At 62.2% G+C, this 26,610-nt stretch overlaps 1 protein-coding gene and 1 long non-coding RNA gene across 14 annotated transcripts in view; one reads left to right on the top strand and one right to left on the bottom strand.

Annotated features, from left to right (window-relative positions):
* NRXN2 (neurexin 2) overlaps positions 1 to 26,610 on the bottom strand; it is a 100,358-nt gene that overhangs the window by 23,716 nt on the left and 50,032 nt on the right. For 7 of the 13 annotated variants that reach the window (XM_045039507.1, XM_045039508.1, XM_045039509.1 and 4 more), the window contains 7 exons: positions 23,443 to 23,469; positions 21,766 to 21,885; positions 21,016 to 21,397; positions 20,219 to 20,409; positions 18,408 to 18,581; positions 17,896 to 18,015; positions 4,414 to 4,595 (listed from right to left, as the gene is read on the bottom strand). In XM_045039507.1, the coding sequence (XP_044895442.1) occupies positions 4,414 to 4,595; positions 17,896 to 18,015; positions 18,408 to 18,581; positions 20,219 to 20,409; positions 21,016 to 21,397; positions 21,766 to 21,885; positions 23,443 to 23,469 (1,196 nt within the window). Of the gene's footprint in view, positions 1 to 4,413; positions 4,596 to 11,926; positions 12,189 to 17,895; positions 18,016 to 18,407; positions 18,582 to 20,218; positions 20,410 to 21,015; positions 21,398 to 21,765; positions 21,895 to 23,442; positions 23,470 to 26,610 lie in introns of those variants that run through there. The other 6 variants (XM_023240007.1, XM_023240005.2, XM_023240006.1 and 3 more) reach the window with 3 other exon arrangements.
* On the top strand, positions 11,335 to 14,490 carry LOC123380647. Its single transcript, XR_006586690.1, has 3 exons — positions 11,335 to 11,495; positions 13,759 to 13,872; positions 14,191 to 14,490. It is a non-coding gene; the product is annotated as an uncharacterized LOC123380647 (long non-coding RNA).

Below are 26,610 nucleotides of genomic sequence, written 5' to 3' on the forward strand. Positions count from 1 at the left end.
CATTCTGTGTGAGGGCCACTGAGCCCAGGCCCCAGACGAGGTGACCGGGACTAAGTTGGGGACCAGTGGGAGCTCAGAGGGCGGAAACCTCTGTAGGGCACGACCAACAGAGAAGTCCACGGAAGCCAGCCCCGTGCCTGAGGAAAGTCTGGCCTCCCCACTCCCCGCCGCCCCCAGCCTCAAGCCTCCCCTCCCCGGCATGCTCAGCACTGAGCGGGGCCCCTGGGACCCCTGCCCTGGGGCATCAACATGCCTCTCCTGGAAGTTCATCATCCCCCATGGTTGTCAGGCCTGAGTGTGAAGTCACAGGAGCGGAGGTGGGGTTCTGGACTGTGTGTATTGGGGGGTGATGGGTATGGGAAAAGATCAGGGAGACAAGCCACAGCAGACTCACTAAGGAAAGGTGAGCAGGTAGGGGTAGAGGACGGGGCTGGCGGCTGAGGAAGGACAGGCGAGGAAAGACAGGGACTGCAGCCTGGAGAAGGGGAGGAAGGGGTCTCAGCGACCCCCAGGACCTAGGACCCAAGCCCCGAGCAGGGCAGTGTCTGAGGAACCCTGCAGAGGCCACCCAGGATCCAGCCCCAGAAGAGTTCCGTTGATGGCTCCAGAGTGGGAGGGAGCACTTCACTGAAACCTTAAAATGTGCCAGGCCCTCTGTGGGTACTGTGCACGTGTGTCCTCTCCATCCCCACAGTGACCCTCTCAGGAAGCTTATGGTACCCCCAATTCACTGAGGAGGAGACTGAGCTCAGGGAGGTGAAGTAACGTCCCCAAATCCACATCACAAGAAAGGAACCCCAGGTTTGAGCCCCCGTTGGCCTGACTCCAAAGCCAGTGCTCTCTCTTCCTTGCCCACTAGTCTAAGGAGACACGGACTCAAACTGTGGGGGGGTGAGGAATGATCTGAGAGGCTACTGAGGCCAACTACCTGAGAGACAAAGACATCTAACGGAGCCAGGGGGAGGCCCAGGAGGCCCTAAACCTGAGCCTCTATTCCATTCCCCTGAACTTCCCAGCAGCACTCCTGAGCTCAGCCTCCTGAGTCCCCCACGCCCTCCTGCATAGGACAGACACCCACACAGGCTCACTTAGGCCCCCTGGATCACACACGGTCATGGGACCCATGACCCATCATCAGAGAGGACACACACTCCTGGGGTCTTCCTGAAAGACTAGCCCGGTCCAGCCTGGGCATTAGGACCCATTCAGCTGTCAACTCCTGCAGCCAACAGAGCCAAGCAGCTTGGTGGCCCTGGGGATGGGGAGGGGATTGGGGTTTTGCAGAGACCTGTGCAGGGCACAGGGGGTGCAGCCGTGGCTCACTTGGAGATCCACGCCCAATCCCTTCCCCATTTGTGGGTCCAGTTCTCCCCATCCTAGAACTTGGGAAAGCCACCTGTGCATACGCGCGCGCGCACACACACACACACACACACACACACACGCAGCATCTCTCCTCAGATGCAGTAAAGCAGGGAAACTGAGGCTGGGCTTGCCTAACAAAGAGTACTCGCCAGCCCCCGCCCCCACCACCCACAGACTGACAACATCATGGGGAGACGGGACGGTCACGGGCGCCCCACGCACGTGGGGGCAACAGCCAGTGCCCCTCAGTACTATTGTTAGTAACGCCGCTGAGAGTTTCTCCCCGTGAGGCTCAGCCAGGCGGTGATGGCGGTCAAGGACCCCAGGCAGAGGGCCGGCCAGGACGACTGGAAGGCAGGACACCTGGGTTCCCTAGGAGGCAGCCGAGCTCAGAGCCACGCGCTCCGGGGGAGAGGCAGCTCCCAGAGCTGCTCCCGACGTGAAGTCAGTTGTCACTTCTGTTAAAGTCATTAATTCCTAATTCCCCAATTACCTCATTAGGCGGCGGTGGGGAGAACGCGGCCGCTCCTACAGCAAATAATTATGGGAGTCAAAATTAATTTGGCAAAGTGGAGCGACGCTTTATTAGAAACGTCAAATTGCTTTTCTCTTATTTTGCTGCCGCCTCCCCACTCTCTGAGAGCTGCTAATGACGCGGTGGCGGGAGCTGGTGTGTCACCAGGAGAGGAGGGGCTGGGGGGCTGCCCCCGAGGGGCTTCAGGCCCGTCTGGGCCCGGCTCCTTCCCCAGAGCTGGCCTCTCCCGTGGCTCCCACACTTCCTCCAGGGCCCCCACCCTCGCCAGGCTCCCCGTCACAGCCTGGCGCCCCCCTCCGGCCCTCTGCAGCACCAGGCGCCGGGCCTCATTCCTCCATGACCCCGCCACAGGCCTCGCCTGCTGGGAGAGGAGACCCCTTCTCCCTGCACCCCGATCCCCTACCCTGTGTCTTCAGCGCCGGGGAGCCCCGTCCCCTTGCCGCACAGGCACAAAGACACACAAAAGTGGTCAAAGAGGCAGACACGCAATACACGCAGATTGACTCGCCCCGTGGAATCGCAGATGGTTGGGGTGTGGACTGACACTGTGCGCTTCCTACGGGCCAGGCCGTGTCCCGAGGGCTTGATACGCGCCATCTCATTTAAACCTCACGGCCTCCCTTTGTCCTCTCAGCACCCAGCTACTACACGGATGAGGAAACTGAGGCTGAGAGCCATGGGGTGACCGCACAAGGACAGAGCAAGGAAGTGGCACGGCTGAGACTCCAATCCGGGCCCTCAGCTCCGAAGCCACGCATGGCCCCTCGTGAGTGTGTGGAGAGAGAACAGGAGCCCTACTCACAGAGAGAAGGACACGGAGACACGGCCACACCTGCCACAGGGTCAGGAGACTGGAGCAACAGCAAATACCAGTCCTCTGGGAAAGGCAAAGCGATCCGAGGCCACCAGCCTGTGCCCCCACCCCAGTCCCCCAAGGTCCCACTGTCACTGCTGACGCCATCGATACGCACCCAGCCCCACGTCACACACAGTCAACGTGCTGTCCGCAGTCACAATCTCCAGAGACACTGTCACACGAGCACGAACCTTCCAGGCCTTCTTCCCAGGCTCCTCGTCACTCCACACCCCTCTCCTACACACTTCCCTGCCTGGCCTCCTCCATCCAGCACCCAGCGGCTGCCGCTTCCACCCCAGCCCATGGGACATCTCACACCTCCTTCCTTGGCTCCCCGGCGGCGGGGGAGGGGTCTGCAACCATGGCACCCCGGAAGAGCTGTTGCGCAAGGAGGGGCCGGTAGCCATGGTCCCATCAGGGGGAGAGGCCAAGAGCCCAGACATGCTTCCTTGGTCCCCTTAAAGCCCAGATCCCCACCCCCCACACCCAGACCTTTCCAGCACACAGGGCCTGGCCACCCTACTCAACCCCCCCAGCTCGGGAGTCCCGGCCAGGGTCAGCATGTGGGAGGCGGGCGGCGAAAGGACGCAGTTGTAAGGGGACTTGGAGGTGGAAATGGAGACTGAGGTCAGAGGCCCAGGGGTTAAGTCCGTGGGGAGGGGACAGGGAAGAGGCTAAGGGCAGAAATGAAATAGGGCAAGGCCAGAGGCCATAGGGAAGGGTGTGGGGCTGGACCAGAAGGGGAAAGGGTCACAGAAGACAAGGGGCTACCCGAAGACTAGAGTTAGGATGGAAACTGAGAGAGGAGCCGTGGGTGCGGCAGGTAGGACGGGGCAGGGGGTGGTGTGGCAGGTGGACGGAGGAGGGAGTATGGCAGGTGGGGCAGATAGGGAGGTAGGGCGGGTGGAGGGCATAATGGGTATGGCAGGCAGGGGGTGTATGGCAAGAAAGGTGGGTATGGCAGGGGGAGCGGGTAGGGTATGATGTTAGTGGGGGGAGGGTGGGCAGATGGGGGGCGGGTGTGGTGGGAGGCCCAGAGGGAGGCACTGGGAAGAAGCAGATGTGGAGGAGGGGAGCCCGGCGAAACAGCCAGAGCCAAGTGGGACAGGGGGCCAGGATAAGGATGTGGGGTGGGGCCAAGAGGCCAGAGGCTGTAGGGGAGGCAGGGTCAAGGGGCTGCCGGGAGGGCAAAGGTCATGGGAACAGAGGTTTACAGGCGGAGCACAGACAGCAGCAGGATCTCAGGCAACGTGCCTTGCGGCTGCTCTGGGGCTGGGCGGCCTGAAGAAGTGTGGCAAGAACAGGCGCAGGACACAGTGGGCTGCCCCGGGTGGCCCAGCGGGGAGCAGGCAGCGGGCCCCGGGGGAGTCACAAAGTGGGCTGCAGGAGAATGGCCCAGAAGGCTCAAGGAGGCCCCTCTGCTCAGGAAGGTCAGAGGACCCAGAGCCAGGGAGTGGGGAGCCGGAGAGCGTCAGACCGGCCAGGGTGGCTCCGGGAGTGCAGAACAGGAAGGGGCTAGGTCTCGGGGGCAGAACCACGCAGAGGAACCTCCAGGAATCGGGGTGAGAGGGGGGGGATTTGAGGTGCTGATCCCATGGCGGTGAGGGGACTGAGCGGATTTGGGGGGGGGGGCGGGGTCAGGGGCCAGGATCCTTACGATGTGCAGCTGCAGATAGTCTCCGAGGCCGGAGGCACTGTCCACCCGCACCAGCACGGCACTCCGCTGGTGCGTGCTGAAGCCCACGGCCAGGCGGTCCATCCTCGTGCTGGGCCGGTCATTGGGGGGCCACGTGTAGGTGATGAGCGCTCCCCCCTTCCCAAAGATGTATGTGGTCCCGGCTGCAGAGAGAAGGGAGAAGGAGAGATGACTTCAGGAGAGCGAAGCGAGCAGGTCCTCGGGGCTGCAACCAGAGCACGGGGACACCAGGCCCTGCCACCCCAGGGAACAGTTGGCGGGCGGGTGCCCGGCGGAGGGCCTGCGCACGCGCACAGACAGACGTAGCTGCCTCATCAAGGATTCTAGCTGTAATTACAGCAAAACAGAGAGGCGACAGAGAGAGTGGCACAGAGAGGGAGCCCAGAGAGAGGCTGCGAGGGGACGAGAAGCGCACCGAGGGCAGGCAGGACCGACCTCGGGGGGGGGGGCCTGGGCCCCGACCGGCTCAACTTCTCCCAGGGCTGGCAGAGGTGACAGATCGGAGGTGTGTGCTTCTGTGGGGCCAGGCTGAGCAAGCACCGAGGCAGAAGGAGCCCCAGGCGATGGCGAGTGGAGCAGGGGCTGTGTTCAGCTCTGACTCATCGCCTACAGGCTGGCACCCTTCCACTGCCTGCCCCCACCTCCTCCCAAGCCCCTGGAGATCCTGGTCCCAGTTCGTCCAGGACTCCTTGCTTTCACTCCCAATTAGGAGGGGGGCTGCCTGGGGCCCAAAGAGGGGGTGCCTGGAGCCTTACCCATCAAAGAAGAGACAGACCTTGGGGGATGGGGAGACGGGTAGGACGGACTAGAGACTGACAGCCAGAGGAGGAAGGAGGCAGAGAGACAGATGGACAGAGAGGGACAGAGAGGGGTGTAGGTGAGAGAAAGTGGGAGAACAGGAGCCAGAGATGAAGGCTCCCTCTCCCTGCCCTCCCCCACCCCACCCTCTCTCCCCTCTCAGTCTCCTCCATCCGGCTGCCGGGGGCGGGTGTGAGGTCCCTAACGATCTCAGCCCCAAAATAAACCCCATTAGTTGCCATGTTCCCTCCTGCGGCTGACTGGGCTCCCTGGGGGGTGGAAGGGGTAGGTAGGGGCAGACCGTTGGCTGGGATGGGGGTGGGGGGCTGGACGCCCAGGTTCCTGGAAGGGAGCCTTGTCTGGGAAGCCTAGAGGACTTCTACTCCGGGGGGCCTTCAGAGAAGGAAGGGAACTATCTTGCATTCTTTAGAACCTAAATAGAGCAGATGAGATTCATAAAATGCTTAATTAAATAATTAGCCACTAACGACTCCTCTCAAAGCACTTCTTGGGGGGGGGGGAGGGGAGAGGGGTTTAGGGGAAGACTTATCCAGAGAGAAAGGCGGTGGGGCCTGAGGGCACGTGCCTGAAGTAGGCTGGGAGGAAAGGGGGGCCTTGTGGGTAGGAGAAGTTGGGGTGTGGGGTCAGGGAGCTAGGAGCCAGGGAGGGCAGGCCCGAGGGAGACTTGAGGAGGGCCTGGGGCCTAGACACTTCCGAGGAACAAACTCTGTCAAGACGGCAGCCCAGCTGGTCACCCCCTTCAAGGCCAGACCCCTCAAGCACCCTGGGGTCTCTCACCTTAGGGTCTAGGAGTCCCAGTGCAGTTTGGGCAATCACAGAGGAGTGGGATCTACCCCAGGAAGCCCCTAGGCCCCTGAAGGAGAGGGACCCTGAGTGCCTTGGACGGAGGCACTGTCTACACCATCTGCAGGCCCAGGGAAGAGCTGAGGGGAGAAGGGGAGACTCCTGCCTCGGTCCCAGAGAGGCAGCAGGGGTTGGGGGAGAAGGAACTGTTCTCCAGAGCGCTGGTCATCAGCGCCTTCCCTCTCCCCAGATCTGGCCTGAGAGGAGAGATGACCCCGGCCCCCAGGGCAGGGCAAGCAGGAAAGAACCACCTCGACGTCTAAAAACTGACATCTGGCCACAGCGAGTCACTGGGAGAGCACCCTCAGCAGACAGAGGCAGCTTGGCTCTGGCCCCTCCAGACCCCCGAATCCTTTATACTTGGGGGAGGGGGGGTGCGGTACGGGGTGGGGGCTGGAAGCCCCGGCGTCAGGAGGGAGCCCCAGGATCAGGGTGGGGGGCTGGCTGGGGGCAGGGTACACAGTGAGCCGCACCCCCAGCCCAGGCGGGTCACCTGCCCGGAAGGGGCCAGGCCTGAAGGCCGGGTGCAGGGCAGGCCTCTCAGCCGGCAACAGTCTCTCCATTCCCAACACTGCAGCACTCTGGAAAACCGGCTGTTTCCATGGCAACCATCATACCAGGGTCCTCCCTTCCCCCTCCACTCACAAGCTGCTAGTCCAAATTTGGGGGGTGGGGAGGGCCAGGGGAACAGAGATTGCTGACCTTCTTCCACACGGCCCCCTGACCCGGCCTCCCGGACCAGAGGCCGCTGCCTCTCCACCCTATGGGCTCCGGGGAGGCCCCCAGGTAGATGCGGGGAGTGGGGCTCATTGGTTTTCTTGGTCCCTCACACCTGCCAAACCCCATTTCTGTGGAGCCCGTTCCCAAACCTCCCAGGTCTAAGGGAAGGGAGGCCCTCTCTCCTCACTTCCCCACCCCAGGACCCCAGACAGTACATCACCTTGGACAGAACCCGGCCTGAACCCAGACAGGGCCTGAGGAGCGGGCAGGCCCCGTGCCCCACGGGGCAGTGAGGCCTCCGGGATCGGGGGGCCCGGCCGGCACCCCCAGCCCCGGGCCCCACGGCAGACACATCCCCAGTGACGCACCCGCAGACCCCACACCCACACCCACACCCAGGCGACGACACACCCAGCCGCACACAAAGACCCAGCGTGGAGAGGCAGACTCCGGTAGGAGACACGAGGCGGCCAGCAAACGTCGTGGTAAAAGTGCACAAAGGCAGGCCTGGACGGCCAGCGTCCCCACGCCCGAGGCCAAAGGGCACCTGCCCACAGCCCTCCGGTCCCCAGCCCAGGCCACGCTCAGCCCGGCTTCCCCGGGGGCTTTATTACCCAGCTGTTCTGCGGCTGCAGCTGGCTTATTACGCGGGGCGGGCCTGTTAAAGCCTAAGGGCGTTTATTACACTGTGGGGGAATCGGGTGGAGAGACACCGTCTTAGACCGAGGAGGTTGAATGGCTTATTGGACTGGGGCAGCAGTAATTACCCTGGGGAGACATTTCTCCCCCCAGCAGGGCGCCTCCTTCCATCCCGGTGGGGGAGGAAGGCAGGCAGGGGGATGGGGCTCTGCCGGGTCCCTTCTGGTTGCTCCCCAGCTGGACCCCGAGCCCTGGAGATAACTCTCGCCTCTCCCCCACCCCCACCCCTCTGCAAGCTGTCCTGTATGCCCCCGGCCACCAGACTCCCCTGGAGGGGAAGGCATGGAGACAAGGAGCCCAGGACACCACACCACATCTAGAACCTCTGAAAGCTTCCAGAAAGGGCTCCGGAGAAGAGAGGGGCCTAAGCCAAGGCCCAGGATATTAACTCTAGGAGGCCCAGACCCACTGTCTTTGACCTCCCCATGTAGCTAGTGAGCGCCATAGTGCACAACAGGGCGGTGGGGGGGGGGGGCACACAACCCCAAAGCCCAAGACAAGAGAGCCTCTGGCCAGAAGCAAAATGCCACAGGCCCAGGTGCCCACCGCCAACAGCCCAGGGCTGGCACCTTCTGTCCACACCCCGCATAGTCTGGGCCTCCTGGACGCAGAAATTCACTGACCCAGTAAGACACTAAATGATCAAGAATCTTCCATATAGTTCCCACACACCTGCATTCTAGAAAGACACACACACACACACACACACACACACACAACCATTAATAATGGTTAGCTAACCCAGACCCAAACAATAAACTCATTCCATGTGAATAACCACCCATGCAGTGATGCCCCTGTGGTTCAAACTACATATGCAGCCCCTCCGTCTGCCCGTCTCCCAGCTGCATCAGAAGCCATGACAGAAACCTTCTGGTAGATCTCGAAATCATGAGAGGATAAAACGTCCTGCACAATCCAGAAAAGCCACGGCCCTAGGTGCCCATAGCCCATCCTGGCTCTTTGTAAATGGACCTTCACTACCCTGGCGGTGGGGGGGGGGGGGTGTCTCCACAATCCCTGGGCTCAGCGCTCCTGGCCCATTTCTGGGCCACACACCATCCAGTCACAGACCCCAAGTTCACCCACCCATGTGCAGAATCAAAATAAATGCCGGCCCCCTTTATAAGCTGGAGTGATGAGTCCAGAGCTCTCCATCCCTGGCTTCAGGGAGTAGTAGAAACAAAGGTCGGGGGCTGAAAGGCTTTGAAACCAGAATCGGGGTCAAGGACCAGGAGAGTGTCACCCCCTCGGGGCATTTTTCGGATCCAGGTGTACTGGTCCCCCCCCACACACACACACCCACCCACCCAAGCCCAGATGACATCAGGTGCAGGGGTGTCAATGGGTATCGGGCAGGTGGATATGGATATTATGCAACAGGAGGGGTTGAGGGGTGGAGGTAGATGGAGGGAAGGGAGGAAAGGAGGAGGGAAGGGGGGAGAGGGGGGAAGGAAGGCAAGGAGAAATACGGGGAGAAGCCCAGAGAAAGGACACAGAGAAGCAGGTGCAGAAGGAGAGGCTCCCTCACACCGGGGGATGTGGGGGAGACGTTGGGGCAGAGAGGGAGGATGCCCCTTGGTCTAGAAAGCTCTCCCAAGTTGGCCTCTTCCTCTAGCCGAGCAGGGGGTCCCAAGAGAAACCTGTCCCTTCCCCTCCTCTCTTGACTAAGGTGAACAGAGGTGGGGCCAGCCAGAGGGCCTCCTCCCAACTCTTCTATCTGCCCTCTGACCCTCTTCCTTCCTCTCACCTGCCTAACCCTCCATGGGTCCCTCCCTTCCGGTTCCCACCACCTTCCACTTGTGTCCTGCGGCTGCTCCTCGGTTGCCCTGTGGCACCGGGCAGCCATTAGCCCTCTTGGGGCTATTTTTCTCCTCCACACAGCAAGGGGGTGGCCATCTCTGAGGCAACCCCAAAACCAACATTCCCTAGCAGCGCCACCCCCCCCCCCACCTCTATGCTCTCTCCTCCATTTTCTCTCCCGGTCTCCCAGCTCCTTGCGTCCTGACCCCAGCTCCTTCACTGAGCCCTCCTCTGCCACTCAGCTCCTAGGAAGGTCCCTCCTTCCGATCTGCTCGCCTCTCCTGGGCCTACTCCTCTCTCACCTCTGGCCCTCTGTTCCTCACTGCACGCACGCGGCCCCCCCCCCCCCCCCCCCGCCCAACATCCCGGCCTCCCCTCTATATCTCACCACTTTGCACATCGCCTCAGTGCCCAGAAGGATCACGTCCTATCTGGGCCCCTTTGGGAGGAATCACTGGGCCTCTGGGGAGCCAGAGGGGACAACGAAGAGGAGGGACGAGGGCACAGAGGGCCCAAGAGCTTGTGGGGAGAAAAAAAAGGGGGTTAAGAGCCAGAGAAGGTGTGGGCTGGGGAAGTGGAGGAAGAGAGAGACCTGGGAGCAGAGCGCTGGATGGAGAGGACCCCAGCCTTATGAAGACATGAGAGGAGGTACACTGGGGGAGAGAGAGGGGGGCGGTAGAGAGGAGGGTGGGAAGGGGCCACTTTTGGGAAGTGGACAAAGACGGAATAGAGCACGGAAAAAGAGGAAAAGATAGAGTAGGAAAGGGGGTGAGAAGATTGGGAGGGACACAGGGGCAAAGGTTGGGCAGCAAAGATGGACGGAGGAGGAGTAGCACGAGAGAGGCAGAGCGCAGAAATGGTGGGCCGGGAGGGGCGCGGAGGAGAGGCGACGAAGACACAGGCATGGCAGGTGAGGGAGGAACAAGAGTGGAGTGAAAAAGAAAGAGAGGTGATGGATGGGCAGAGATGGAAAGTGATGGACGCGCAGAAATGGGAGGTGACAAGGGTACAGAGTGAGAGCTGGTGACAGCACAGGGATGAGAGATGATAGGAGTCCAGATAAAAGGTGATGGGAGCTTGGAGATGTCAGAACACCATGGGAGTCGAGGTGGGAGGTGAGGGGGGGACAGGAACAGGAGGCGAAGGAGGCACAGAGATGGGAGGGGGGGAGGTGCAGAAGTGGGAGGGAGAGAGGTACACAGATGGAGGGGATACGGGTCCCCTATGGAAAGGGATGCCAGTATGCAGGGAAGGGACGTGATGTGTGGACTCAAGTGGGAAGTGATAGGGTCTCCGGGATGGGAGGTGACAGGTCTGATCTGAACTGGGAAGGAGGGACCTGAGCTGGGAAGCGATGGGGTCCGGCACGGGAAAGAGGGGTGGTGAAGTGTCAGGACGTGTCAGTGATGGAGAGAGTGCAGAGGCTGGAAGTTGTGGGGTGCGGTGACGAGAAGCGAGGGGTCACGGGGACCAGGGAGGACAGAGGTGGAAGGCGGCAGGTACTGAGTTAGGAAGGAATGGCACACAGAGAACCTGAGGGTTGAAGCTATGAAGTGATGGGGGGGCCGAGGCGGGAGGTGATACAGGGCGGAAACAAGAAGTGATAGAGGTTGGAAATAGAAGTTGATGAGGTCTGAGAGGGAAGATGAAGCCGGTTTTGAGATGGGAGGGTTATGAGGGGCTGAGATAAGAGGTGACAGGAAGTGGAAGGTGACAGAGGACCGGCCCAGGTTGATGGGGTGACCGGGATGAGGGGAGGTGGGGAGATTGGGCTGGGAGATCATAGGGAGCCTGGGGCGGGGAGGGGGGGAGTGTGAGCTCCAAGCAGTAAGGTTGCAGAGGTGAGAGACGCTGGGGGTCAGAGGTGCAGGTAGGGCAGAGGTGCAGAGGGGTTGCAAAGGAGAGATGAGGCCCGGAGAGGGCTGGGGCAGGGGAGGGAGCTGACTGTTTGGGGGGTGATGGAAGGCCAGTCAGAGGGGAAACGGGGTGGGTGGGTGGGTGGGGGACAGAGGTGAAATAGAGGCGGACATGGGAGAGGTGGGAGAGGAAGAGACGGGACACGTCAGAGGGCAGAGATGACAGATGGGGCGGAGGGGAGCACAGCTGGGGGGACAAAGATGAGAAACTAGGCCCAGAGATGCCGGACGAGCAGTGGCAAGGTAGGGAGGGGCAGAGGTGGAGGTGAGCCGGCTGGAGAAACGGCGAGGGGCAGAGGTGGAGGAGAGGGCAGGGTAGGGTGAGAGCTGGACCCAGGATGAAGGCACAGAGATGGGGAGGTGATGGGAGCGGAAACAGGAAGGGGTTGACAGACCGAGATGGGGAGAAGGAGGTGAAGGTGAGGCAAGAAATGAGCGATGACGGCCAAGCTGAGGCCGATGCAGGGGGTGATGGAGAGGCCAGGGTGGGGCCGAGGAGCTGGGAGCCGGAGATGGTAGGTGAGGGAACGCGGGCCCGCAAAGCGGAGGGGCCGGGCCTCGGCGCGCACAAGCTGGGGTGCGGCCCGCGGGGCCGGGGCCGCGCGCGCGGGAGGCCCAGGGAGGGGGGACGGGGGTGGTGGGGGGGGGGCCGGCCACGGCAGAGCGCCACTTACCGTGCCCGCCGCGGGTGAGGAAGGGCATGCGGTTGATGGCGATGGGCACGGTGCCGTGCTTGCTGTGGAAGTGGTGGACGTGGTGGGTGGTGCTGAGGCTGGAGGAGACCCGGGCCCCCTCGGCCGCCCCCAGCAGTAGCGGCAGCAGCAGGAGCGGCAGCAGAGGTGGCGGCGGCGGCGTCGGGGGCCCGGCCAGGGCGGGGGGGCGGCGCGGGCACCCCCCCGGCCCGCTCCCCCCGGGGGGCATTTCGGCCCGGGGGCGGCCGCCTCACAGCCCCATGGCCGGGGGCGGGGACGCGGGGCTGCGCAGCCCCGCGAAGCCCCCCTCCGGCTCCGAGCCCCGGGAGGGGGGGTAGGGGTGAAGAGGAGGAAAACCAGAGCCCAAGCCTCGGTCCGGAGCCAACGAAATCAACTGGATCCCGCCGGGGAATCCGAGGTCCGCGGAGCGGCAACGCCAAGGTCCAGGACGCCTGGGTCCATCTCGAGGAGCTAGGGGTCTGCCCGCATCCCGGCGGGGTCGGAGCGGCGCAGAGGGCCGTCAGAAACCCGGGGGAGCGCCCGGGGGAGGGGGCATGGTGCCGGGTGGAGAGGTAGGGGAGGCGCGGGGGCCAAGCAGGGATGGGAGAGCGGGGGAAATCCTGCGGAAAAACCGAGCCGGGGGAGGGGGGAGGCTGGAGGGGAGAACGACGGAGACTAGGGCCGGCCGCGCCGCTGCTGCCGCTGCCGCCCGACGGAGGCCGGGGGGGAAAGGAGGGAGCGGCCGGGGGGGGGGGCGGGAAAAGGGAGGAGGGAAGCAAATCCGGGTGAGGGGGGGAATGAAGGGAGAGGAGGGGAGAGGAGAGGAGGGAAGCGGGACTGAGCAGAGGAAAGGCGCGAGCCTGCGAGATTCCGGTGGAGAGATGGAGGCAGCGGAGTGTTGCTGCAGAGGCTGAGGGCTGGAAGGGAGAGGGAGGGAGGAGAGGAGAGGAGCGGAGAGGGGAGGGGAGAGGGAGCGCGGGAGGAGGAGGGGGCAGGGCAGAGGGACCCGAGCGGCTCCCGATCTGCGGGCGGCGCTGGGCAGCTCCGCCGCACGGCACCTGGCTAGCCCGCCCGGCGCTCGCCTCTCCTCTGCGCGCGCCCCGCCCCGCCCCTCCCCCGCGCCCGGGCGCGCGCGCTCTCCTCCCGCCCGCTCCAGAGAAGGGGCCCTGCTGAATAATTGAACAGGACTGAGGCTAGCAAGAGAGGCAGCTCTCTTCCTCCGCCTTCCCTTCCCCCGCACCTGGACGAACCCCAGTGGTGCCCTCTCTGGTCCAGCGCGCAGAGATGTGGCCACGGCCACCTCTGCACGCACCCCTCGGAACACACGTGCACGCTAGGATGTGGACGGGTATGGAGACACCCACGTGCCCATACAGGCACCAGTGAGCGCGCAGGCACACACACAGGCTCAGACACATACATGCATACATGTGCTCATAGACACTGGCGCACGGACTCACACTCGGCGCGGGGGAGGGGCAGGAGGTGTGCACATGCACAGAGGCACACATGCGCGCACACATACGTGTTCGGCCGCAAGCGATGAACAGCCAACATACACACAGACACCTCCTCCCAGCTCACCCTCCAAAAACAATGACCCAGAGCCTCACAGGTACTCAAGGGGAAGACACGTCACACACGTACAGTCTTCTCACTACCTTCCCAAAAGGGTGCTCCCCTACCCAGCACACCCTCGCTGGACGCCTCCGATCTTCCCCTCCCCCGGCCTCAACCTCTCCCTCCACGGAGTTTTCAGGACACCTGTCCACTGAGTGTCCCACTTAGGACAAAACCCTTCCTGGGTCACTTAGGTTCGGCCGAGGAAGCCACTTCTTCTAGGTGCCCCTCCACTGGGATCTGCCTCCCCCCACTCCCCACCGCAGAGTTTTGGGGACCTCTGGGAAGCACCTGTCATAGCCCAAGAGGTAAGTGCAGAGAGACTCCCGTCCCTTCATCTGGATGTGACCTCTGCACCCACATCAATCTGGGTTCAGTGAGACGATGGTCTCCTCGAACCAGGGAAGGGGTGGGGGTGGGGGGCAGAGGGTCAAGAAAGAGGAAGAGGGAGGGAGGTGGAGATGGACCTGGAAGGAGCCAAAGAAACAGGGTAGTAGAGTGAGGAGGGGTGGTGAAGAAAGGGCAAAAGGAAAGGGGAGGTGATGTGAGAAAGGGGACAGGGAATGGGGGCGCACAGGCAGGAGAGGGCTGGCTCCTGCTAATTGATTCTGAATTTCATCTTCCAGCACCGTGAGCCCGACGGGAACGCCTGAATGCAGTCAGCACCCAGGACAGCTCCCCTGTTGCCCAGGTCACCTCCCCAACCTTGTGGGAGGACGTGGCCCCATTTGGCCCCTGGCCCTTCAGAAGTGAAGAAAGGGGTCCCCAGAAGAGAAGGAAGGCTTCGAGGTGGAACATGGCTCCGTGAGGAAAGAGACACTGCAGCCTGCAAAGCGGGGCTGGGGCCCCCTGAAGCCTTGTCCGCCTGCCCTCTCCATCCCATCCTTGTGCCCCAGGCTCTGGAATAGAGACTGACACAGCTCTGAGCAGGCAGAAAATTTATGGTCCCAGAGGGAAGGAGGGAGGAGCCGGTGGCGGTGAGAGGAGAGGAAGGGAAACCGCCTAGAGGCCAATCAATATCAGTGAGTGGGAAGTGGAGAGAGTTGGAGGGGGTGACGTTGGGGAGCCAGGGGGGGAGACGGAGGGTAAAAGAGGAGAGGGAGAGGTGTGCAAGACATCAGTAGAGCCTGCGGAGATGAACAGAGCAAGTGGAGAGATAAGAGGAGGGCAGGCATGGGGAAGAGCTGATATCCTGGGAGAGGGGGGTTCTGGAAGACAGAACCCTGAGCAGGCCTGATGGGAGCGCCTGGGTCCCAAACCCCAGTTCTGGAATTTCAGCCCCATGTCAAGCGGTGTCCCTCCTTCTAGCTTCCCTTCCTCCCTCATTTCGTATTCTGTTCTCCATTCCCTCCCCCACTTTCCTCTCTCTCATGGCAGAGATGGGTTCCCTCCTCTGATCTCTCCTGCCTTCCCAGAGCAGACTACTGAACTTTAAAGGGACACAGAGGTCCTGCACACCCCATGTTACAGACGGAGAAACTGAGGCCACAAGCTGGGAAAGGTTGTCCTGAATGAAGGTCAGACGTCTCCCCACCTCAGTCTCTCCCCCACCAGACAACCCCAACGCTCTGAGGACACCCTGGCCATTCCCACCCTCCTCCCTCTCTTCCGGCTCTGGGCCCCTTCATGCCCCGTGCTGTTCCCAGGGCCTTCACACTCAGGCAGGGTGAACTGAACAGGCCTCTCGGCCAGGTTCCTGCTTGACCTTGTGCAGCGGCCGGGCCCCAAGAAGACCGGCCATAGAGGGACAGCACGAACAAGACACAGAGCCGAACGTGGAGAATTAGGAGGCACGATCCCAAGAGAAGAGGGAATTACGGTTTGGGAAGTAATGGCACAGCCCCCAGCCCCAGGTTCCTGCCCTGCCCTTCCGGGGCAGAGATCTCAGAAGGTCCCCCAGGGCCGGTATCGGGGGAAGCAGCAGGCAGAATCCCAGCAGCTGCCGGTTGCACCCACCTTGTCTTGACCTCCACGGCTCTGCTCAGGCCTGCCACCAGACACAGACCAGTGCTCGGGGATGGTGATTCTTCCCAAGATATGCCCTGCTCCCCAGCCCCGAGTCTCCCTGCCTCCCGCCTTCCTGGAACCTGAAGAAGCTGTCCCAGCCTCTCTTCCCACCCTCGCTAAAAGATGACATAACTCCCTAAATTCCCAACAATCTCTATGCCCGCTTCCAGAAGGCTCCGGTGTGTGCCAGTGTAGTAGTGACAGTGGGCAGCAGTATTTCTTGGCCTTGATCCTTTGCATCCCAGGCAAGAAATGCCCACTATTAGGGGCGCCTGGGGGGCTCAGTCGGTTGAGCATCCGACTCCGGCTCAGGTCACGATCTCGCGGTCCGTGAGTTCGAGCCCCGCGTCGGGCTCTGTGCTGACAGCTCGGAGCCTGGAGCCTGCTTCCGATTCTGTGTCTCCCTCTCTCTCTGCCTTCCCCCACCCCCCATTCACACTCTGTCTTTGTCTCTGTCTGTCTGTCTCTCTCTCTCAAAAATAAATAAACATTAAAAAAATTAAAAAAAAAGAAAAAAAAGAAATGCCCACTTTCAGCACCACCACTCGGCACTAAATGAGTAGCAGGAGGTATTGGAGTCAGGAGCTCCCAGGTTCCAGCCGCACTCTATCCCCCCAGCACCCGAGAATTTAGGGCACGCAAGTGGCCTCGGTTTCCCCATCAGTTAAACGGGACGCTCAGTCTCCAGCCCACTGCCTTCACTGAGGAATAAATTAAAAGAGCTTTGTGAACTGCCAAACGCTAAACAACCAGTGGGGATTATGACTGTTAAGCATCAAAGTTACCACCGTCTCCAGATCTGTGCACAGTGAGTGACCTGGATAGAAAGAGGCCCCGCCCTGTCTTTCTTCCCCGGGGAGCCAGGGCTCCAGTGTCCCTGAGCCCTGGGGGACATCATCTGGGGGCTTTGGGAGGAACAGAGAGGAGCAGGTCAGACGAGGAAAACCCTGAAGACGGGATGGGAACAGGAAGCGGAGATCCTCAAGCCTGGGCCAGGCCTCAGAGCCCCCCAGCAGTGCTGAGGAAGAGGGCAGGACATGCTTCCCACGGAGAAGGAAGAACCAAGGTCTGCCCAAGAACCCAGTCCCTGGAACTTGTAGGTGGATCCGTAAGAAACTCAGGACTCGTGCCCGGATGACTACGGCTCCAAGACGTGGCAGGGAAGCAAAGGCACCGACCCCCGTTCTTAGCCCACATCTACGATTAACTACCCCCAGAAATCCACTGACCCCTCCAGGCCTCGGTCCCCATGTTTGTAAAATGAAAAAGCCCAGTCCTGAGTGGTGTGTGTGTGTGTGTGTGTGTGTGTGTGTGTGTGTGTCTTTTCCCAGGCAGCTGACTGGCCACACCCCTGGTCTCTCCACAGGGCTACCCCGAAGGAAGACCATTCAGGTGATGCCTGAGAAGACTGCCCTCTTCCTCGCTGCTGCCCGCGGGCCAGTCGTCCGAGAGAAACTCCGCAGCCCCCCTCAGATAGGAGTCGCCCTCTCTCCACTTCCTGCCCCAGCTGCCCTCCCTCTGCCAAGCCCTAACCCACTGCTGGCCACCAAGCCCCGGTACCAGAAACTGCCGCTGACAGTGCCCTCTCTAGGGAGGGGCCTCAGACAATATGCAAGTTGGCAGACAGATGCCCAGACAGGGAGAAGAACGAGGCAAGGACGCTAAGGAGTGTCCTTGTGGCTCCAAGGGGACCACCTACAGCTGAGATCCTTGGCGGGGGGCGGGGGGAGTCGGGAACAGCATGACTGCTGTCTAGGGAAGCCAGCTGTCCAGCGGCCTGGCCTCCTGGGAATCTCCTGAGCCTGCCCCCTTGGGAGCGGGCCGACTCTGGGCAGGAAATTCGAGACTTCCGCTGCACTCTCCCGAGGGCACCGGAGGAAAGGGGGTGCAGGTCGACGCCTGCCCCCTGTCCTGAGCTATAGCAGGTAAATCAAACCTGTTAAGACCATCGCCAAAATCTCACAGGGAGAGCAACAGAGGCTGACATCTTTGGGTACAGGTGAAGGGGGCAGCGTCCAGCCAGCTCCGAGCAAAGGGAGGAGGCCGTGTCATCAGCAGATTGCCCCAGGGGCTCAGGCAGCAGCAATCCCGCCCAGGCCCCAAAGGAAAGACTCCAAGGGGTCGAGGGTCGACAGCAGCCAGCAGCTCCCCTCCCCCCCCTCCCCCCCTCCCCCCCCCCCCCCCCCCCCCCCCCCCCCCCCCTCCCCGTGCTCTCAGGACAAGAAGGGATAAGAAGGAAGCAAGCAGCATGGCTCTCAGAGACCCTCTCTCCTCCCCGGCAGTCCCTATGGCTGGGAAGGGGCCAGATCCCCCCGGGAACTCACGGTCATTGCAGACAGGGCCTCCGTAGGAAGTCATGGTGCAGTCACAGGTGAAGCCATCCCACTGCTGCAGGCAGACACCCTGGTTGGCACAGGACTCTTCGGTGCAGGTGGTGCTGGGGCCTGGAAGAGGCGGGAGGAAGGACACCCCCCACTCAGCCAAGCCCCCTCCCTCCCCAGGAGGCGCGGAAGCTTCAGAGCCCGTGAGAGGCCCCGCCCTCAGTCCTGCCAGGACCAAAGTGCCAAAAACCGAGGAGGGCGTGGGGGGTGGCCACGGGTGGGGAGGGGTGCTCAGGGACGGCTGGGCTTGGCTTTGAACTGCGATAAGGGGCCAGGGCGAGAGGCAATGGGAAAAGTGAGTGACCCTTCACCCCCGGCACCCCTGCCCCAGGGCTGTGGGGACAGGCTCCCACGAGGCCTGAGAAGCAAGGCCACTGTGCTGCCCCAGCGAAGCCCTGCGGCCGGCCCTCCTGCGGCCCGCAGAGTCGCCCCCAACTCCTGCACCCGCCACTCACCGTCACAGCCCCTCTCCACCTGCCCGATGCGGTGCAGGGCGTCGGCGATGAGGTCTGGGAGGCGTCCGTTGAGGTCCACCGAGGCCAGGCAGCCCTGAAAGCCATCCCGGGAGGCCACCAGCTTGGGCAGGTTGCTGAACATGTTCTTGCTCAGACCGCCAATGTACAACTCCCCTGTAAAGGGAGAGGGGTCAAAACCTGAATCCCGGTCCCCATTCCCCTCCCAGGATACCAGCATCTGCTTGTCAGGTCGTCCCAGACTCGGGCTTCCGTAGAGAGATCCCACGACCCCGCCCCCCCTTCCTTCTTTCTTCTCCACTCTGCCATCTGTCTGCTCCCCTCCCCGAGAAGCCCAGATGCCCAGGGTGGGGTGCTTGGGGGATGGGGAGCAGCTGGGAGACCGGGCTCCATGCTCTCTCCCACACAGCTGATTCCAGTTCCGGCCTGTAATCAGGGCCTTTCAGAGACGTGAGGGCCTGTCTGCGCCGCCCCCACCCTCTCCCTTCCCCCTATTCCCTGAGCTCCCTCAGGCCTCTCTCTCCCGAGTGCTCTAACCCAGCTCCCTTTCCCCAACAACTAGGGCTGGGCCGGGGACTCTGGGTGACTCCAGGAAGTTCTCCTCGGGGACATCCGATCCCACGCATCACTGCCCTGGCCATATCGCGCCCAACTCCCCGGAAGACTTGGCCGGCCCAGGGCGCAAGCTTCAGCGAGACGGGGGTCTTGGCCACTGGCTCGATGCAACACAAGACTAACCCAGACCACCCTTGGGTCTGCCAGCGCTTTGGATAATCTGTGACATGCTGCCCCCTTCTGGAAGCTGGGAGAATTGGCAGCACTAAGCCGAAAGATCTGGCCGGCACCTGACCGGGCTTCTAGTTCCCACTCTGCCTCCAGCTCACTTGGGGACCTCAGGCAAGCCTCCTAGCCTCCCGTTTTCTCCCATTTCCTCCTTCTCAAGGCGGGGGTGACTTCAGTGGTCTCTGAGGACCCTCCCAGACCCCAGACGATGTGAGTCACACGGACCACGCAGGGGTCTCCATGGGGCTGAGGGCTGCTCGGGGCAGATGAAGAAGGTCGCTCGCGTTGCCCCAGAGGGTTCTGGAGAAGCTGCAGGCCTCATCTTTGTTCTTGTCTCAAGGCCTTGACTCTAGGTTCCTCCTTCTTCCCTGTTCTCTCCAGCACCCCTTCCGGGGGCAGCCAATGACCACTTCAATAGCTACCTAAGGGCCCCTGGGGAATGTGTGACCCTGATGTGACACCGAGCCTCCCAGGGAAGCCTGGGTCCAGAAGAGTGCCCAGACAGAGCCTAGTCGATGCCCAGTGTATAGGACAGGCCGCATGCAGGGACCCCGCAGCGGCTAACCACCCCCCCACCCCTTATCAACTGTCCCTTCCCACCCACTCGGGGGGAGCTATCTGCCAGGACACTATGCTCCCCATTCTCTTTCCAGCCCTCAGCCAAGGCAGGCCTCTCAATCTTGGGCAACCAAGAGGTCTTCAGAAGCCCTGGACTGCCCACCCCTAGCTCTAGAGTGAGGCCACCAAGCTCCCCGTGAGGCACATCCCACGGCCGGGCTTTCAGTGTTGAGGGCAGCCTCACGGGAGAGCGGAACAAAACTTTGACAGGAAAACGTCAGGCTGCACACAGAGAAGAATAGGAAGGAGTCGGAAACCGTGGCCAGGAGGGGAGAGGGAGAATCACGTGAGTGAAAGAGCACGCCAGCCGGTGTGGGGGAGGGAGGGTCTTGCTGGGGCCGAGGGGGCATCTGGGTCAGGGCCAGGCCTTCTCCACAGGCCCCAGGCCCCACCTTTGAGATCGAGGTTTCGGGCGCCATTGGAGTGCTGCGTGACCGTGCGGGAGTCGATCTTGAGCGTGTGCACGTTGCCTGGGTCCCTGGACACCACCACGTTGTGCCACTGGTTGTCATTGACTGGCTTGTCTGAGTTCCCCTTCATCAAGGACGGGCCATTCCCCAGGTCAAACACGTAGTGGATGTACCTGCCCCGCGGTAGGGAGGAGACACTGGGTCAAGGCGGAGGCAATACTGGGAGGGCAGGGTAAGGAGGAGCTACGGCTTGCAGGGGTCCTGCGTGCCGCAGGAGGAGGGGATAGAGGGGGAGAGCCCACGGTGGAGGGACCCAGCCCAGTACAAGAGGACTCTGGTGTGAAGTCCCACCATGGGGACAACGTGGGGACAGAGGGCCACAGAGGAGCCGGCTCCTGTGACAGGCTCAGACGAGGAGCTGGTTGGGGGAGAGGTTTGTGGGGACAGCAGGGGCCCCTGGGGGCAGGGCACAGCTGCTCTAGGGTGGGGTCCCCTCAGGCAAGAGAGGCCATAGGGACAGGGCCCTGCCTCCCGCCTGCAGAAAGGATGCGCCTGAGCCAGGACAGTGAACGACAAGGACACTGGCAAGGAAGGAACCGGGGAGTCACCGGGTTGGAAAAGGGGGTGCCACTCTTCCGTCTTGGCGGGGGGCTGGGGACCTGAACCTCGAGCTGTGGTCTGAGGGGACTAGATATCTCAGCCAGTGGCGGGGGCCGTATCTCGGTCAGCAGGGGAAGGGGACCCCTTCCTTGCCGGCGGCGCAGGGCGCGGCAGCTCACCCCTTGACCAGCTCGATGACAATGAAGTCATTGCCGTTGCCCGAGTTGAACAGGAGGAGCCCGTCGGGGGCCGTGGTCTTGAACTGGAAGAAGAGGTGCATGGAAGCGTAGGCTTGGAGCGTGGCGAGCGCCAGGTAGCTGCTGCGACTCTTGAAGGTGACAGGATCGGCCACGATGGCCCGCAGGCCGAAGCGGGCGTTGAGCTCGCAGTAGGTGATGTCGCCGTCCTTGCACTGGTCCATGTACGGCTGGCCGTTGAACACCAGCCCGCTCAGGTGCCCGATGAAGTTGGAGGGCACCACGGAGATGAAACGCCGCTCCGTCATGATGCCCGTCTCAATGTTGTGGAACTCTAGCCGCGTGTGGGCTCCCGCCATCTGTCCTGCTCGGGGCCGGAGACAGAGATGAGGGGGGCAGGCTGGGGGGGGGGGGCGGGTTCTGGGGCTGGGCCCCGGGGTGCCAGGAGCCTCCCCTCCACACGAGGGCCACACCGGAGAGACATCGGCAGACACCCTCGGTGGGGGTGCCGGCGGCCGCACGCCTCGCCGGCCCAGGGCTGACGGGCACCGGGGACAACGGCGTCCGGGCCCTCCCCCCCCGTGACATGCCACCCCTCGGGGAGAAACGGCAGCGGGGGGTCTGCCAGAATGCTGCCCGAGGAAGGGAAGCCAGGCGGTTGTCACCGAGAAGAACAGGGCCGTCCACAGGTCCCCGGAGGCGTATCCACCCCGCTGGGCTCAGCGCGCTCACCCTCCACGGTGACGTTGTCCACAGACAGCTGCAGGCTTTTGCCACGCCGCACCACCCTCACCGTGTGCCACTCGTTGTCATTGAGCTTGTGTCCCGCAAAGAGCGTCTCGGGGCCTTTACCTGCGGCACCAAGGGGGGAGTGAGCACGGCGTTCCGGCTCGCTCGCCTGTGGCTCCCGGTCCCAGCCCAGGCGCACAGAGTCTCCCCCCCACACGCACAGCTGCACACCTACGGCCTAAGGCACGCGGCCAGCTGTGCCACACGCACCCCCACCCCCCGCACGCGGGGACGCACGCTCACCCAGTCTTTCCACACCCAGTCAGAAATCCAGACAACACCCACCGCCTCTTTGCGCAACTCCCAAGGCCGTCGCTGGAACAGAATTGGATGCGAACGGTGCCTCTGGAGTTGTGCCCTGAGGCCCTGCACACAGCCGCCCCGTACCTACAACCAGCGTTTTCTTCCCAAGTCTTCTCAGGAGCGTCAGTGCCAGTGTGTGTAGCCAGCAGTGAAATTCTCAGCATCCAGGCAGAGAGGCCTGTCCTTTTCAAACTCCCAGACCACCCCCGTGCCGCACGTGTGAGCGCGCGCCCGCGGCTTCGCTGCTGGCGGTGACACCCTCAGCAGACACACAGCTCCCCCCGCCCCCCCCCCCCGCCCGCCGCCTACAGAGGGACCCGGTGTGACCTTTCTGTACGCCTCTGGTTACCTCCACGCACCCGGACATGCGACCACACACACAGCACAACCGACCTGGCCAGAGAGGGGTACGCTTCTTAGGAATTATGACCCTTTATTCGAGGCCGGGATTCTCTGATTCCAGGTCTCAACCAAAACCTCTTCTTCTTTAGAAGGATGCTCGACTTTGCGGCACTCCCAGGGCTCCCGCCAGCGGGGCCGGGGCTCAACACGCACGCGCCCACAGGTACCAAACACACAGAGGGACACGCTGGGCGTGGGCCCCCTCTGCCGGTGTCTGCCAGGTTCCTGTGCTCTCTCGCACGACACCAGGGCACGCCATGCAGAAACACTCTCTCCGAGACCGCACTGAGCCCAGCACCCTGGGATGCTCGGAGGTGGCCACACCTGCTCTCCTCCTCACCCCCAGCTGAGAGACTCACTGTCCCTTCTGAATGCGCCCCGGCGTGACGGGAACTCAGCGCCCCGCCCCCCCCCCAACACAGGAGCTGTGGAGGGCTGAACGTTGAACCTCGAACCCCTGACCCTGCTCCCCACCCTCCTCTTCTTTCCTGCGTGCCTCGCCCGCCCCCTTGTGGCCGCCTCTGGAGATGCAGCGGAATATCCCGGCTCTTCTCCGGCTTCTTCCGGCCACAGGGAGGGGGGTCCTCCTGCCATAGGTGCACCCGAGTCTTTGCCCCACCCTCCCAGGGACTTGAGATGACAAGGCTCCCTGGCCTTCCTTTTCTCAGTGAGCATGCTGACCCAGGGCCCTCCAGCAACGCCTCTTGGTTCACCTTGGCTTGGCCCGTTCTGCCCTCCACAGCCACACCACCCCACCCGCCCTCATGCCTGCTCCCCTCCCACCACCCCCACTGCCCAACCCCCACACAAGCCAGCGAGGAAGGCTCTCCTCCCCCCCACTCTCCCTCCCCAGATGCCAGTGTCCAGCATCCCAGGCCCCTGGGGGCTCGGCAGAAGAAGAGGGAAGCCACTTACTGGGTGCGCAGCCGACGCGCAGGCAGTCTGGGGGGGCCGTGGGGCGGGCAGAGGGGGAGGGGAGACAAAAAGGCAGAACAAGTTTTTTGTTTTCTTTTTTTTTACATCCTTCACAGGGAGGGGTGTCTGCGGGCGGGGGTTCCCCCCCAGGACCACTTTCCGGGGACCACGCGTGCCCAGGTGCCCTCTCCCCTTCCTCGGTTGGACCCCTGTCCCTCCTGCCCCCAAGAGGGCTCCAACCCTCCCCAGAACTGGGAGGCAGGGCAATCAGGTGATGGGAAGAGGGCTTGCCGCCTCCCGTCTTAGAAGGGCCCGGGGCCTCTCACGTCTGAGGGAGATGGCACCTTGGGAATCCCAGTCGTACAGGGGATCTTCGTGGGGCTGAGGGCTTGACCAACCCCACATCTCCACATCTCTCGGAGGGAGATGGGTGGGGAGGGCCAGATTCCCCGCATCCCCTGCTCTGGGACGACTCCCCGCTCAGAGCCCAAGTTGTGACACATCACTCCCCATGCCCCCCTGGGCTCTGAGCCAAATGGAGGGGTCTGCCCCAGGGCTCCCTACCCGTGGCCACACATCTCCCAAAGTCCCAGGGGGCCAGCACCACCCCCTACAGGAACCTTCCTTCTACCCTTCCTGATGGAGGATGCCAGGCTGCCACTGGGGAACAGGGCGATCTTTCACCCTGAAGAGGAACTAGAATCCATCTGTTTTCTCAGGGAGGGGCCAAGGCCTCACAGATGGGGCTCGTGAGGCCCCCAAAGTATGATTTCAGAGGACACCCAGCAAGTCAGAGGCAAACAGGCACCACAGGCAAAGTCTGCCCCAGCCTCCGCATGGCTGTCCTATGACCCCAGGGTCAGGCGGCCCCACATGGTCAGAAAGCACACCGTCTACACAGAACTGTAGCCCAGGACCCCGGAGCCTTGGGCCATCCCTCTGATGGGACACACGACCCACAACATGTCAGTTGGCCGGCCTTGCAAGGGGAACAGAGCACTAGGGTCCTATGAAATTGGGGCCTAGGGCCCTTGGGACACCTGCACCATGCCACCAGACCCAGATGAGCTGGGGCTGCAGAACGTCCTGCACCCGGAGGCAGAGGAGCTGGGTCCCAATTTCACTGTGTGGCTGTGGGCAAATCTCTTTTCTCTGAGTTTCATCTTTTCGCCTTGTGAGCCCAGAGCAAGAAAGAGGTGTTCAGTGGGCCGGCCCCTTGTCTTTCCGGGAATATCCTGGCATCCTATGGCTCCTCCCAGAACAGGCTCTGCCTGCACCCCTAGGCCCAGGACACAAAGGCGGCTGGGGGCATCTGGCATCCCTTGGGCCCCTGAAGGTTCCTGCAGTGGAGGTAAACAGGCTCCCCTGTGGCTCTGGGGGCATGGGCCCCTCGGGCAGTACGGCTGAGCTCCACACGCGTCGTCAACCGCAGCAGAAGAGTGGGGGGAGCAGCCGGGACCCTGAGCCACAGCCTGGCACCAAAGGAGGGAAGAAGCAGCAGGGGAAGGCAACGGAGCAGGTTCAAGGGGGAAGTCAGAAGGGACAGTGAGAGGAAGGAGGTCAAGAGGGTGCAGAGAGAAAAGAGGAAGGAAGGGGGAGCAGAGGGAAGCAGAAGCTAGATGGGGGATGGGGAGGGGAATGTGAGGGTGGGAGGGTGGGAGGGTGCCAGGCCTGGAGTCAGGTCACGGGGGCTCTCTTTGGGCCAGCAGAGTCTTCACCAATGAAGGGTCCAAAAAAGAAAAAAGGGGCTGGAAGGACAGGCCGATCCCCTATGGGGAAGAGCTCAGTTCTTCCCTTCCCTAGCGGGGGGGGGGGGGGGTGGGGGGGGTGGCGCCAGGAATGGGGGGTCCATCTGTCCAGAGAAGAGGTGTCAGCTCCAAGTCCCCACCCCCTGCAGTGACTCCACCCTCAGAAGCCCCACTGCAGTGGGGTTGGAGGAGAGCCGACGCCCCGTGAGGATGGGCACCCCAGGAGGGGGCCGGCACCACCCCAGAGGCAAGCAGAAAGTGGGAGCGATGGGAAGCACCCACCTTCGTGCACACACCCGCCCAGAGCCCAGCTCAGGCGGCATTAGCTAGTGACCCGTGCAGGAAACGAACAGAAGTGACAGGTCTGCACAGACTCACCAAAGTCCTGGCTGAACATAGAGACCAGGATGGGGTTATGAGTGTGTAGGGAAACAAACAGGTGGGAAGAGGTCACCGGCATGTGAAGGAACCCAGAGTGAAGAAGCCAGGCTTCCCATCCCATACCCCCACCTGATCCCCTGCCCCACCCAGGCTCCACAGTTTGGAGACGGTGGGTCCAAGTCTCCCATGCAAGGAACCTCAGGAGCCCATGGGCCAGACGCTCATCTCAGAAGTGACATCACAGAGTGACAGTATGCAGTTCTTGTTCAGAGCAATCTCCCCGGCTGCCCAGCCTACGGAAGGTGCCTGTGAACTACTGAGAGCCCCAGGTGGGAACCAAACACCCTTCCATGGCCTCAGGGATTGATGGACCTTAGAACATAATGTGTATTCAGCCTGGCTTACACGAACAAGAGTTGGGCTTACTCTGTATGGCCTTGAGAGGGCAGAACTAGGTCCACAAGAGGGAATTTCAGAAGTTGACGCTAAGGAAGAATGACCCAGTGATTAGAATGGCCGTAAGAGGTGGGGAGCTCCTGACATGAATGGCATCTGAGCAGCGATGGAGGAACTAACGGGTAATTCACATATGGGGCAGGGGTGGAGCTGGCTGGAGGAGATAACTTTTAAGGGTTCCTCCAGCTTGGAGATTCTTCAGTTACAATACATCCTTCACGTTAGCCTCACTGACAGCTGGGGCTGCAGGAGCACAGCTGGTGGAGGGCAACTCCAGGGAGGGCGGCAAGGGACAGGCTAGGTGGGGCAATGGCCCAAAAGGCCAACCAAGGGCAAAAGGACCGGGAACACAGGTCACACTGGAACAGGGTGAAGAATCCCGGGGACTCTAACATTCCCTGGGAACAGAAATCAACCACCCTGCTCAGGGCCAGCAGACCTTAGGGTACTTGCTTGGGGTCTGCAGGCGTGGTGGAGGCCTAGGGACAGGACAGGAGACACAACCCAGTTTCTCTAGCATCCTCGGCCTGGAAGGAGGCAGCAGCTCCTTGTCAGCCTTTTCTGGCCCGGCAAACACCCTGCC

Source organism: Felis catus, chromosome D1 (genome assembly GCF_018350175.1).
Source record: "Felis catus isolate Fca126 chromosome D1, F.catus_Fca126_mat1.0, whole genome shotgun sequence".
Classification (NCBI taxonomy): domain Eukaryota; kingdom Metazoa; phylum Chordata; class Mammalia; order Carnivora; family Felidae; genus Felis; species Felis catus.